This window comes from Rhododendron vialii, chromosome 1a (genome assembly GCF_030253575.1).
Source record: "Rhododendron vialii isolate Sample 1 chromosome 1a, ASM3025357v1".
NCBI classification, from domain to species: domain Eukaryota; kingdom Viridiplantae; phylum Streptophyta; class Magnoliopsida; order Ericales; family Ericaceae; genus Rhododendron; species Rhododendron vialii.
Window position 1 is genome coordinate 45,232,349 of NC_080557.1, and position 13,336 is coordinate 45,245,684.

The following is a 13,336-nucleotide window of genomic DNA, read 5'->3' on the forward strand; positions in this document are numbered from 1 at the left end:
TTGTGCATGTGTTAGATCATTGCTCTTCTTTTATGCACTGTCTGGATATTGAGGCAAGGAAGGGAAAATAAGAGGAAAATCATAGAGAAAGTCCGACGTGTTTTCCACATATTTCTTTTCATTCCCTTTTCCCTTCTTTCTTTGCGTTCCGAAGAAGTGGTGGAGAGGGTAAAATAACCCTCAATTTTCACAATTTCCAAACAATGCGGTTTTTATTCCATCAAGGCGGCTCCAAGACTTTTATTTAGGGTTATTTTTTGGTCAATCAGAAATTATTCCCAAGACTTTTATTTAGTGGTGACAAGTATATAAAGAATTGTTTTGTATACAAAGCTTCGAATAAAATAAGCATATTCATATTTGGTTGAAAATTAGCTGGGTCTAGTTTATTTTGTTTTGTTGAGCTTATTATCTACTTACTCAAACTTGAGTGAATACTTCATTCACTTTAGCTATCTATGAATAATGCCGTCAACAATGTTAAAACAAAATAAAATTACTCCATGTTAAAAATACAATAAATAAATAAATAAATAGTGCAATTTTAAATTCAAGTGCACACCATTTGAAGGGTATTTTCGTCATTTTTTGGCCATTTCTCATCGAATGTGCTAACGCGAGGCATTGAAGCCGAACTAAAAATCTATGAATCACAGCTTTGGAATACAATTCCGGATAAAACTGTGTTCGTAGCCGTTCGATGCATGTAGAATAACACTGTGTTCAAAGTCGTCCGATGTATGTAAAATAACGTGTATCAAACGGTTTTGAACGCAATTATAGCTACAATTGTGATTTAAAATTGTGCTCTAAACATTGCTCAGGGCGAAATGGCCATGTGCCTTGCCTTGCAGTTCGCTTGACCCTTGGGAATCCAGTGGAGTCGCGGCCCTTGTATATTTAATGATTTGGTGGGCTGGAGATGTTGGGTGCAGAGATGTTCCTTTCTGCATTAATGGGTCGATAGATAGATTTGCACTTTTCTCTTTTCATAATAAAAAATAAATCTGCAACTTCACAAGCAGTTTTAGGGAAAAATAAATACTTTCTAGGATTGGATGTCCATAATCCCTATCCCGTTGGAATGGTAAGCAAAATCCATCGTAATAAATGGTGACAACTAGTAGTAATTTTTGTGGAGGCTGTATCTAAATCTATATAGACCCTAAACAATGTACTAATAATAATAATAAGTGTATTAAATGAGCAATGACATAACCACCCCTAATGAGGATTGACATTAATGAGAGTTGGCCCTTTCATTGAGATAATGTCACTTACACATTTGGCGAAAATTAAACTACTAGTACCAATTAGTACCTCCATTATTTTATCAAAAAAAAAAACGTCAATGGTCATTTTTCCTCATGGATTTAGGTAAGCTTCAAATTAACCGGACAATCAAACCGATATCTCTAGATGTGTGGCGCTCTCGGGGTGCCACGTCATGATATTCTAACGATATTCTAACAAACTAAACCAGACAACCAAATCAATATCCTCTAGGTTGGTCACATCAGAACAAGCATCAATAGTGTTTATTTATAGGGTGTTCTTTGAGGTATCGCCGCTGCATGATACCCTGACGCCTTCCAGTAAATTGACCACTCAACAATATTTCAAAGAATTTGGAAATCTTGTAGTACAGCCTGCACTACAAGGACTTAATCCGAGCTCGAATTAAAATCCAAATCGTCCATTGTCGAAGTGGGCGGCCGTCCTACGAGATCCCCGAGTCCTATTTCAAGGAACCATCCATCTCCAAATACTTGGACCAACCCGGCTCATAGAGGCATCTGATTCATGGGTTTTTTTGTTTGAGCCCAATAACAACCTTTACCCGGCCCACCACCATCCCAAAAAGCCTAAAAACCTTTAGCCCACCCTACTCCGAAGAAGGTGAACCCCACGTGCTCTATTGCCAACTCGACATTTTCCCTATTCAACGGTCGGTCATGCATCAGCGAAATAAAAAAGTGGCTGGGCCACACTTTAAGGACAAAGTTTTTTTCCAACCCACGAGGAGATTAAAAAATATATATATATCGGCGCGTGCCGACGGCTCTCCAACAGAACACGTCGTGTTTTTCGCGGAATAGAGCAGAGATTTACGATGATCGATCTAAACCATGTTTAGAGGGCAGTTAACGATGGATTTTTATTAAGGAAAACTAATCCCACGAGACTAGGGAGGGACCAGCGTTGCTCTCTCTCTCGTAATGGTGGTTACGAAATTTCCCTGTCTATATGTACTATGAAGAGAGAGAAAGTGAAATAATAAATGGCCTAAAATATATATATATATATATATATATATATAGAGAGAGAGAGAGAGAGAGAGAGAGAGAGAGAGAGAGGGGAGAAGAAGAAGAAGAAGAAAGAGAAAGTGAGGAGAGAGAGAGAAGAGGAGTGAGGGTCAGCACTCGCTCCCGCTGCACACATCTCAAGCATCGCTGTAAAATTATGGGGTAAATTTCACTTGGACACCCTGGATTCGAGTGAATTCACACTTGCACTCCTCATGTTTTTGAAAATTACTCTAATAACACTGCTTCTAAGAAAATTTAATTTACCTCTGTTAAAAACCTATTAATGTTACTGAAATATCCTCAATATGTATGTTATTACATATCTTTCTCCTCTCCCACTCGACGTGTGTATGCATACACTTATGGATAAAAGATATTACAAAATCTTTTCCTTTCGTTTCATTTCACTTACCCAACTCAAATATCTAATTCTAAAAATAGTTTGAACGAATGGGTCCATTGTCCATAGAACTCCCGAGTACGTAGGGATGGCAATGGGACGGATCGGAGACAGATATTGCAATATCCGAATCTGAACCTTCCACCCGCCCCCGAATCCGCCCCAAACTCCGAACGAATATATATATTTTGGTCCTTCATCCCCACTCCGAACGGAGATCCGAATTTGAAAAAAAGAAAGAAAGATTGGAACTCGATTAAAAAAAAAACTAACATATTTTAAAAAAAACACAGATAAAACTAACATGTGTGTGTATGCATACTTGATGGCATCAAAGTCGCACCAACGAGGGGAATCGAGGCCCCTAGGGTTAACGAGCATGAAAACGGAAGCGGCGGTAGAGGACCAGTATGTAGCGAATTGGAAGACGAGGATTAGGGTGTTGAAAACGGTGTACCTTCTGTACGGAGACAGTGGAGTGGAAGTGGTGGGAGATAAGGAGTGTTTTGTTGGATTCGGGGGCAAGGGGTGGGAGCCTCACCACCTCTATTCCTGAGGGGAGATTGCCGCATCTCTTGGCTGTGGGGGTGTTGAGATAGAGAGGGAGGAGGGTTGGAAAGAGGAGAGAGAGAGAGGGGGAGGGGGGTGGGGGGAGAAGTCATGGGCGAAGGGAGGGAGACTCATGTGAAGTGAAGTCGGCTAGGTAGGAGACTGACTATTGACTAACCCTTAAAAATCAAAATAAGAGGTATTTATATAGTTGGGTATTCGGAGCACGGATCGGATTAAAGGCAGACTTACCTCCGAATTCGATCCGATCTTCAAAATTTTTTAAAAAAAATAAATCTGAATCCACCCCGATATTCGAAAAATCCGATCCGTTCGGGACGGATAACGGATCAGATACGAACGGATCGGCCCGAGATGGCCATCCCTATGAGTAAGGGCTATATTTATTGTAATTGCTCGAGCTTTTTTTAACATAAACTACTATTTCTCCGACAATTACTATACAAAAGTTCGTGATTAGGTATCTCGCATTATATACATAAAGATATCATAAAACGACGACAACTCATTTGATGGTTTAGGGAGGAGTTATGATATGTAGAGATTCAGGAATGGGTGACGACTCTCCCACACCCATCTATTGTCTTGTGTTTCTATTATTTTCTACCCTCAACCATCACTAACTCGACTTAAGAATTAAACATTTAAACATCACAACACCCAACCATCACTAACTCTGTTATAATAGACACAATACCCAACCCTCACTAACTCGACTTGAAAATTAAACATTTAAACATGCCTTACTTATCAGAAATCAAACTTTGAGCATTTTTTAACCAGGTGTAATAATTTCATCATACCAAACTTATTATTTAGTAACAAAGTTGAACAGAAAAGAGAAACAAGAATGCTTGTAGTGAGATTCACAAGTGGAGTTTTTAGTGATATTTAGCTGGATAAGGTCGGTTAAGTTTAATTACATAAATTAAAGTACGTGAAATCTTCACGACGTATAATGTGGATTAAATGCATAGAAGTTAGATTGATTGTGACATGGTGTTGTAAATGAAAATTCATAGTACTCTATTAAAAGTTCAAATAGTTAGGCATAGTGGGTTTGGCATGTAGAGGGTTGATGTTATTAAATTAGAATTCATGCGACTTTAAATTGAAAAAATGTTGAACTAACGGGAGCGATTTGTGAGCGAGGGTTGTCCTTCCTTCGTAATTGTCGCCCCATACACTGACATATATCCAATATCTACGCGAACACAACCAGACCAAAAATCGAGCAGGTATCTCTCTCTCTCTCTCTCTCTCTCTCTCTGCCTCCCTCTGTCTCTCTCTCATCGTCTAAATCTCCGTTTGCGGTTCTTTTGCTTAATTTTAGATGCTTAAACACGTCATTTTAGCAAATCATCACTCTCCGTTCGAAAGAAAATGAGTAAATAATCACTCCTTGAAAGAGCATTGGGTTGTCCGATCCACGCATACGCACGCATAGCATTCCTTTTTCTTAGCATTTTTTTTGGGGCTTGAAGCAGTTGGTTTCTAGGCTTCTGCCCAGGGCCGGCCCTGAATGGAAATGCTGTGTTTATGAAGTTGTTTTTGAGTGAGTGCTTGACTTGTGAGATTGGTTTGATTGATGGCATCTGGGTTTCTTTTACTCCGATCAGTTACTGGGTTATTTTATTTTTCTCATCATTTTTTTTACGTTACTGTTTTTTATTTTCCTTGAATCCCTTTTATTGTCTATTTATTCAAGAATGACTTTGTGCCCGATTAGGTGGTTGTGTATGATCTGTTTTAGTACCCATCAGAAACTCAGACTGTTTTAATTCCATTTATCATACTAATTAAAACCAAATAATTCCGTGCATTTGCTTATGGTACCATTTACTACTGTTCATTTTGAAATTGAATCTTGTAGATTTTAATGGGTGTTGCTGTAATGTGGTCAAAATATAGTTTACGCCACGAATTTACTTTCTTAAATACTCTATTTGGTTGATGTAGCTTAACTTCAGTCTTTGGGATATTTACATATACATGTTGACCTTCGAAATGTTGAAATATTTGAGATTGGATCTTTAATATGTGCAAAATGGAAGCAGGGAAATGTGGGACTGTTACAGAGAGGAGTTTTGTATCCAGAAGGAAGCCAACATTGGTAAGCCTTACTTTGCCTCTTGATTTACTGTTAAATCAACATACTTGGTTAATTTTGAAAAATTAAGTGCTTGGTTTAAGTTGTTGATTTGAGTTGGGGGTCTTTTATGGTGTGCAGAAATACCTCCATGCCTATTGGATGGAGTTAGCCAGAATGGAGAAGATCTTTCCTACATGTTTGATGAAACAACACCCATCAAGGCATGTGGGGATTTGGCTTACCATGTTGCGGACGGTGGTACTTCATTATTAACTCCTCAAATGATTGAAATTATTCAATCTTTTTTAATTCTTGTACAATTCGAAGGAAGCTGCTTCTGATTTGAAAAGAATGAATTGCAGTGAACATGACCAAGGAATTACAGCATTGCAGAGAGACTTCTTCTCAAGGGAAGAGACGCCGAATGCTGCAGTTTGACAATGAGGTTTTGGGTTCCCCGTTTTGTAACGAGGAGATATCATCTGTCTTCTTAAAATCCAAGGTTGGTGCATGCTAGCTGTTTTCCTTTGGAAATTGTTACACCTTTTCCATATTGGGCTTATTTTGTTTCAACCTGATCGAGTCGAGGTACATGTTCTGTCAGAGTTAGGACAATCATGCCTGTTTTACCTGGGAAACAAATTTATCATCTCCCTTTCCTAGTCCTGCTTTTCTCAACTCATTTGCAGTTGATAACTCCTTTTATGCTATCAAAATTCCCAACATGGTTTTATTCTCATCACTGGTTTAGATTTGCTCTTTTCCCACTCAGTTCTTGCATACTTCATTAAGGCTGTTGGAACACCTCTCATTCAGTGTTTCTAACAAAATGAGGTTTTAGTCTTACCTTGTGTGATTGAAAGAGGTTTAGAAAACTGTTTTAAGTGTTCCTTGGGCAGTACTAAGATACATCGTTTTGTTCCATGAGTAGGAAAGGGAGGATTCACTTGACGAAGGCCAGGGCTTTGATATGTCGCAGTGGGTGTCTGGGTTTGCAGGTTTGTCCTGTAAAATTATGTTCCAAGGTGATATAGATTCTGTTATTTATATACACATGATTCCTTATAACATTGTGCATACCAGCAGATACACCTGGATCCAGTTGTGAGGGCCTGGATCAGTCATCTGAGGGGTGGTTAGCTGATTGCTTCAATGATATTGAGATGCATTGCAGCCCTGATGATATGTGCGTTTCTCTTGGCTTAAGCTTCTCAACTGATTATTCTGTCTTTTCGTTCATTATAATACGACATGTTAATATGTTGAATGCAGGAATCTGTCTGGGGCATCGGATATTACAATTGATACTTCAGGTAGATGAAGCTACATTCTCTTGCGATGTCATGCATTCTCTCCTCTTGATTATTGATCTTTTTCTGCAATTAAATAAAGACATTATGGTACAACATTGATGTAGAGTACTGCAACACCCCACCTGAATATGAAGCTGTTGTGGCTCAAGAGCGTCCTACTCGAACTCGTCGAAATGTTGTTTTTAAAGGTCTGTATCTCTTCTCAATCTTATTCTGTATCACCTATTCCAAACTCCATATGGACCTTGGGGAATTGCTCACTAATTGTGGCAATTTGCTGATTTAGAGAGGAGCACTTGCGTGAAAATGCATTTTTTCCCCTGTTACGAGCACAGAAACACCTTAGAGTGAATACTGTTCAGGGAACTGTATTCACATGTATTCAAGTGTATAGTCGCCACGTTATTATGCATTTCACATTTGCACTATGCTCTTCCGATAAAATTTGTGATAAACTTAAGACCCTACTTAAGAAACATCTATTCTTGGATCTCTTTTTTGTCCGGTATTTAGGAAAGAAGTCGTACATGCGAACTCCATCAAAGTTGGCTTCTTCTGTTGCTTATCCATTTGCCTTCATTAAACCTTGTGGTGCCCATGGGGATGTAACTCTAAAGGACATAAACCAGCGGATACGCACTCCACCACCCTTGAAACCAAAGCACAGGAACGAAGATCCTTCTGCCTCATATCCCACCTCAGCATTTTCTGGGAAGCCTGTCGTTGGGAAAACTAAAATTCACACTGAGGGAGGAAAAGGCAGCATCACAATCATGAGAACCAAAGGCTAAATCGATAAGTGTTCTCCTAATTTCCTTTTTGTGACTTACAAAGTTATATCCTAAGGTCAAGTTTTCTATGTATCATTCTCGGCTCCCATATAAAAGCGAATACTTCATTTTGGGTTGGTGTTATTCTTGGAATCTTGGGAGTCATTAATTAGGTGACGTGATTATGTATCAAGTGGTTTTGTAGGTGACAAATACCTGTTGTTTATAGCTGGGGGGACTGATTCAAGTGTCAAATGAGGATCTTGATGTCTAAGAGGTCCTTTGACTTCCTTTTTTCTTTCAAAACACTTTGTTAATGTGTTCACCCATTTTGTTCTAATGTGAAGAGCCTGTGTTCATTTTGTTTCTTGTTTTGCTTGTGCTTTATGTACCACTAATTGGTTTCGTGCGACAAGATCAATTTGGCAAGTAAACATCGTAGGTCTTACCGAGGCTTGAAATATCTACACATCCGTATGACTTGATCTATGTCTTACTTATCCAATGTGCGTGGTTATTTTGAGCTTTATCCATAAATAGAGAGAGATGAGAGTGCTGAAGTTATATCTTTTGGTGATTATGTGCCCTTCAAGGTCACATGGGTATTGATGAATTGGAAAAATTCACTGCCATGTTTAGCTTTTAAAGATATCATACACATAGAAGGGATGAGTATGTAAACAAAGTAGCAAAAAACTTGCACCTAATTCTGCTGCACTTTTGACTCCCTTAATGAACCTCAGATCCAAATTGGCCGCCTGTTTTAAATTGGTGGAACCTGAACTATGATCTTAAACATCCGAAGGATAACATGTAGTTGGACTCCTACATTTTGTTGCTCTGCAATTGTATGGTACTCAGTTATTATGCCAACCATGCACAAATATCTTAAATTGTTTTACTTTGTTAAACAGGTTCCCCCAAGTTGGTCTGAGTGCAATGTGCATCGGGTATAAATACCTGATACCGAATAAACAAAAACCCACACACATTTCTTGGAGAGGAAATTTGTTAACAAATTCTGTTCAGCTGATATTTGGTAGGAACTTGTGTTAAGATTTTTAATGTGGGTTTAGGTCATTCTTGTCAAGGATTTTTTTATAACCGGATGTCCGGGTGAGCTTGCATACTTACTAAAGCTAATGCATCAATGAATGTGTTCTTTAATCAATTGGGCTGTCAAAGGTGAGAATAGATTCTAGATGAAATTTGAGAGTTGTTCATGATTACATTTCTTCCTAGGGAATGGAATCAAGTTGTGGCATGCTTGTTTGCTGTGGCATGCTTTAAGAGAAAGAAAAAAGTGAAAGGTTGTTGAATGCTGTTAAAGCCTGTATTGAACTCCATGCTCTCTCTTTTATTGCCCATATGATAATTTAGATCCAAAAGTTAAGGCTGTTACCTCATGATGTAGCTTTTGGGAGTGAGTAGTGAGATTTTAATGCTTTGGAAACTTGTTTTTCTTTATCATTTTTTATCCTAGAAAGGTGCAAGGCCCGCAAGGGGACAATGGTTCAACGAGATTTACGTCAAGTGCTAGCTGGGTTCTCAATTCCCTCATAGCCTCTAGGACTCATAACATACGGGAGAATCCTGTAGGTTGGGCTGCCCTATAGGGCTGTAGGACGGTTGATTCGGCTGTCTATTTCCGCAATAGACGGCTTAGGTTTCGGCCTCCAAATGGACAGCTGGATTGGCCATCCTATAGCCCCTGCAATGCGGATTGTGCTGCAGGATTTCCAAATTCCAGAACATACAGGGAAATGTCATGTAATGTGAGACTAATGTAATGTGTGGTTATCAAAATCGTTTTATAAACAATTACTTTTAAGACACGAAATGACATTGTGCTCGTAACTATCAGATTCATGTGGGTTCTACAAATGTATATAGCATTTTTATGCATTGGACGACTCTGGCTGAGTTTGTGGTCGGATGTCTGCCTCAAATACTACTCTTTCGAAAGGGAGGTTTTGACGTAGTAACATGTTTTGGATGTTGGTTCCACTCTATTTACTCTCATAATTTGTTTATCCTTTTTTTTTGGCCAAGTTTTTCTCAAAATTCTATCTTCTTTTTTGCCTCCTCCTATACTTCATATTAGTACAGTAGTATTTTTAAACCAACCTTTTTTCTCGTGGGGAAGGGAAAGACAAAGGAAAGCTGCATTTCGCAATAGTTTTCAGACTTGTGCCCTTGGTCAGTTGGCACTTCAACTATCAGGCCAATTCCTTGGTCTTTCAAAACGATAAATTGAAATATGACCATTACTAACACCCTTGATTGGAATAAAATCGGGTGGTCTTGGGGCAGCGTCACCTCGTACCCCAACACCATTCTCCACCACACCACATAATCTTGTGGAGTCCACTGGTAAATACATGGATCCTAAAAAAACGTGCGGCAGAGAAGTGTGTTGGGACACTGCCGCTGAATAATTACTCTGATTAAGCCCAGAGCTTATTTCCTTGTAGATATTGTAATAAAAGCAGTTGGGCTTGGTACCTAACTGAAAACTTGTCAGCTATCCAGTTTCACTAGTTGACTAGGACTTGAATATGGCCCAACCCTAGTCCCCTCGGGTAACAAAGGCACTTAGGTTTGGTGTTTATAGTCTTTCACAGGACTTTGGACCCAACCACTATCCAATTTTTTACTTACCATCATAAACTATTTCAACTTTAAATCCAGAGAGTGGCGGATGTAGGATTTTTGATACGAGGGGACCGAATTACATATATTCATAAATTGACAATAAAATATCATCCTCGTATAATAACAACACAATTTTAAGGGGACCTTCCTTCATAATTTTTACAAAGAAAACCTATAATGTAGTAAAAATATTGCAGTAATTGGGAGGTGTGTGTGGACACTGGCCCCCGCTTACACTCCCCTTAGTCCACCCTGAATCCAGACCATACACCTCAACTGTAGACTCTTTAGTAAGAATTCCTGATAAATACAAATGGGAAGAAAAACAAATTAAAGAATTTACGTAAGCTTGTAACCGTGACGTTATAAAGTATGGCCACAAGGTCGCAGACTATGGTCGCAATGTATGGATACGCGGACATGAGGTTGGAGTACGAAGCCGCAAGGTTTGTATGTGGCCGCAAGGTTAGAGTTGACATAGTGTCTGTTGGAGTATGTGAAGTTTTAGAGTATCAAAGCAAGGTTTTTTTCATTGGCCGCAAGGTTTGAGTACGCTTCCGCAGAGTTCGAGTCCATTGCCTCCTCAATGTCGGTTTTGAAAGAAGGTCCCCTAACCTTAAATATTCAAAATTATATCCAAAACAATTCTGGATCATAAAATCGATGCAAGAAATCTCACTTTTCTCTAAAACCATTTTTGTATGAGCAATGCTACGTAGATAAATTTTGTGCACAAATTTGGATATAGATTTTTTTTTTTTGTAAAGCAAATGTGCATCAGGGACTCTGACACGCATGTGTTTTTAAACATAGATTACATGACGTGTACGCATGCGCAAATGCATGTGAATGCTTGAAATCATAAATTTGAAACATTCTAAATTACTAAATTTTACGAGAGCAAGAATTGAAAGCATGACTGTAAGCTTGAAATCGTAAATTTGAAAACATTTTAAATGGGTATGATGCTCCCAATTGGTACCAACCATTGGATTGTATGAGTGGATCTCAATCATTGATTGTTAAAACATTCCAGTAGTAAGTGTAGCTATACAATCTAGTAAGTGTTGTCTAAATAAATTCTCCCTCCGTCCCATTTTTATTGTCCATTTTCGTTTTTCGTGTCGTTCTTTTAACGCTAATATCTTCCAATATGAATCTCCAAAAATATGCAATATGGATCTTGTTTGATAGTTCTCGATTAGATCTATAATACAAAGTTTTCAAAATTATGAAAAACATTATAAATTGGGAGATATAAGCGTTGAAAGAACGACACGAAAAATGAAAATGGACAATAAAAATAAGACGGAGGGAGTAATATGTAAACCAAAAGTGCTACACATACAACGATTGTGTAAAACACAACACACAACAAATCTCTAGCCATCCATGCCTGCAATGAATGGTCAGGATTCGCTCAAACTCTTTCTCATTTTTTAAAATCTAGACCGTCCAAATACATCTGGACGGTCAGAATTACAAATACAACCAATACAACGGTTGTGCAAGTAGCATTTTTGTATGTAAACCCTATTTTTATGATAAATAATATTGTGATTTTTTTGACAAAAAAATAGTAAAATCATCTCATTTTTAGCAAATCCATCTTACTTTTAGATAATTTTTTAATAGGGCCCTGTTCAGCTAAAAAAGCCATTGGCTTTCCCTCTAAAAATAAGCCAAACAAACCCACATAAAAACAAAAATAAGCCAATAAGCCACTTTTTTCGTCTTTATTCAAAAAATATTGGATTTCGATCAAAATTTTATACTTTTTAGATTCCCCTCGTCATGAAGATGCAATAATCCCCCAAAAAATGAGGATAAGCCAAATGATACGAAAAAAATTTGAATAAGGACAAAAAATAAGTCACTTTGGCTTATTTTTTGTCCTTATTCAATTTTTTTTCGTATCACTTGGCTTATTGTCATTTTTTTAGGGATTATTGCATCCTCACGACAAGAGGAATCTAAAAAGTAAAAAATTTTGACCGAAATCCAATTTTTTTTGAATAAAGACGAAACAAAATCAATAAGCCACTTTTTTCGTCTTTATTCAAAAAAAATTAGATTTCGGTCAAAAATTTTTACTTTTTAGATTCCTCTTGTCGTGAGGATGCAATAATCCCCAAAAAAATAATAATAAGCCAAGTGATACGAAAAAAATTTGAATAAGGACAAAAAATAAGCCACCGTAATTTATTTGTCCGAACGGGCCCTAAGCGTTGGGTAAGTAAAGTATTAAACCCTGTTCTAACTACCGTGATTTATGTATTGTTTAACAATAAGTCTAACAACATAGATCTTACACATATTGTTGATGTGTCAAAAACAACAATAGAGCTATAGGGACCGACGGTCTCCATATCGAAACTGTACCGACGGCCGTGCCAGGTCAGTTTCGACCACCGGAAAGTCGATCCGAGCTGTCCAAAATTTTTTTTAAAAATAAAAACGAGGAGGCCATACGCGAGAATCAACGGCATCAGATGTGTATAGGGTGTTTGTATATACAAGAAAAATAGGGTGTTTGGATCAAGCACCCAACACACATTAGATGCCGTTGATTCCTGCGTATGGCCCCCTAGTTTTTTTTTTTAGAATTTTTGGACGGCTCGGATCGGCCGTTCGGTAGCCGGAGATGGCCCGACGCGGCCGTCTGTACAGTTTCGATATGCTGTCCGTCGATACGAATAGTGGTACTCCAAAAACAATAAGGACCCGCGCCCTACTCTAGTATGCATTTCCCTTGTTACCCTCGACTCTCTCTCTCCCCCAAAACCCAAATCCTTCAACCCAAATTCAACTCCCCCAAATTGTCTCTATCTCTCTCTCTCTCTCTCCCAAAACCCAAATTCGTCAATCCGAAATCAATTCCCCCAAATCCTCTCTCTCTCTCTCTCTCTCCAACGTGGCCAAGAAGAGATTAGCTAATATATACATGTATGTGTATAGCTTTATGTACATAGAGATACAAATGACATAAAGGAGTTCATTACCAGCAAACAAAAGCAAAATTGAAATATCCATTTCTCTTGGTTTATAAAATGACAGACGTCCAAGAAAAAGAAAATCACACATCCAAAACTAGAGGGGAGGCAGGTAAAAATTGATTTTTGCAACTAAGTTGTTTGATAGAAAAACTTTATTCTCTGCAAAGGAACAGCGGGGAAGCTTTATTCTTTGATGGTGAGTCGACTCAGTCGATGCGTCAGACCCATTTG

General features: G+C 38.3%; 1 protein-coding gene across 6 annotated transcripts; it reads left to right on the forward strand.

The window, feature by feature from the left end:
• Window positions 1-4,398: 4,398 nt before the first annotated feature.
• On the forward strand, window positions 4,399-7,823 carry LOC131320225 (protein XRI1). 6 transcript variants are annotated; one of them, XM_058350863.1, is made up of 9 exons: window positions 4,399-4,517; window positions 5,337-5,392; window positions 5,510-5,629; window positions 5,734-5,873; window positions 6,303-6,369; window positions 6,455-6,557; window positions 6,644-6,684; window positions 6,789-6,872; window positions 7,198-7,823. In XM_058350863.1, the coding sequence occupies exons 2-9, from the start codon at window positions 5,341-5,343 to the stop codon at window positions 7,473-7,475; spliced, it is 885 nt and encodes a 294-aa protein (XP_058206846.1). In that variant the 5' UTR covers window positions 4,399-4,517; window positions 5,337-5,340; the 3' UTR covers window positions 7,476-7,823. The 6 variants fall into 6 exon arrangements, with proteins under 6 accessions (XP_058206846.1, XP_058206864.1, XP_058206838.1 ...); XM_058350881.1 differs by having other exon boundaries at window positions 4,405-4,517; window positions 6,458-6,557; XM_058350855.1 differs by lacking the exon at window positions 4,399-4,517 and having other exon boundaries at window positions 4,518-5,392.
• Window positions 7,824-13,336: the final 5,513 nt, after the last annotated feature.

Excerpts from the sequence above, each read along its gene's own strand:
- LOC131320225 (XM_058350863.1), top strand. The coding sequence starts at position 5,341 with ATGTGGGACTGTTACAGAGAGGAGTTTTGTATCCAGAAGGAAGCCAAC. Across the intron at positions 5,393-5,509 it reads CCAGAAGGAAGCCAACATTG|AAATACCTCCATGCCTATTG; the intron begins GTAAGCCTTACT and ends TATGGTGTGCAG. Across the intron at positions 5,630-5,733 it reads TTACCATGTTGCGGACGGTG|TGAACATGACCAAGGAATTA; the intron begins GTACTTCATTAT and ends AATGAATTGCAG.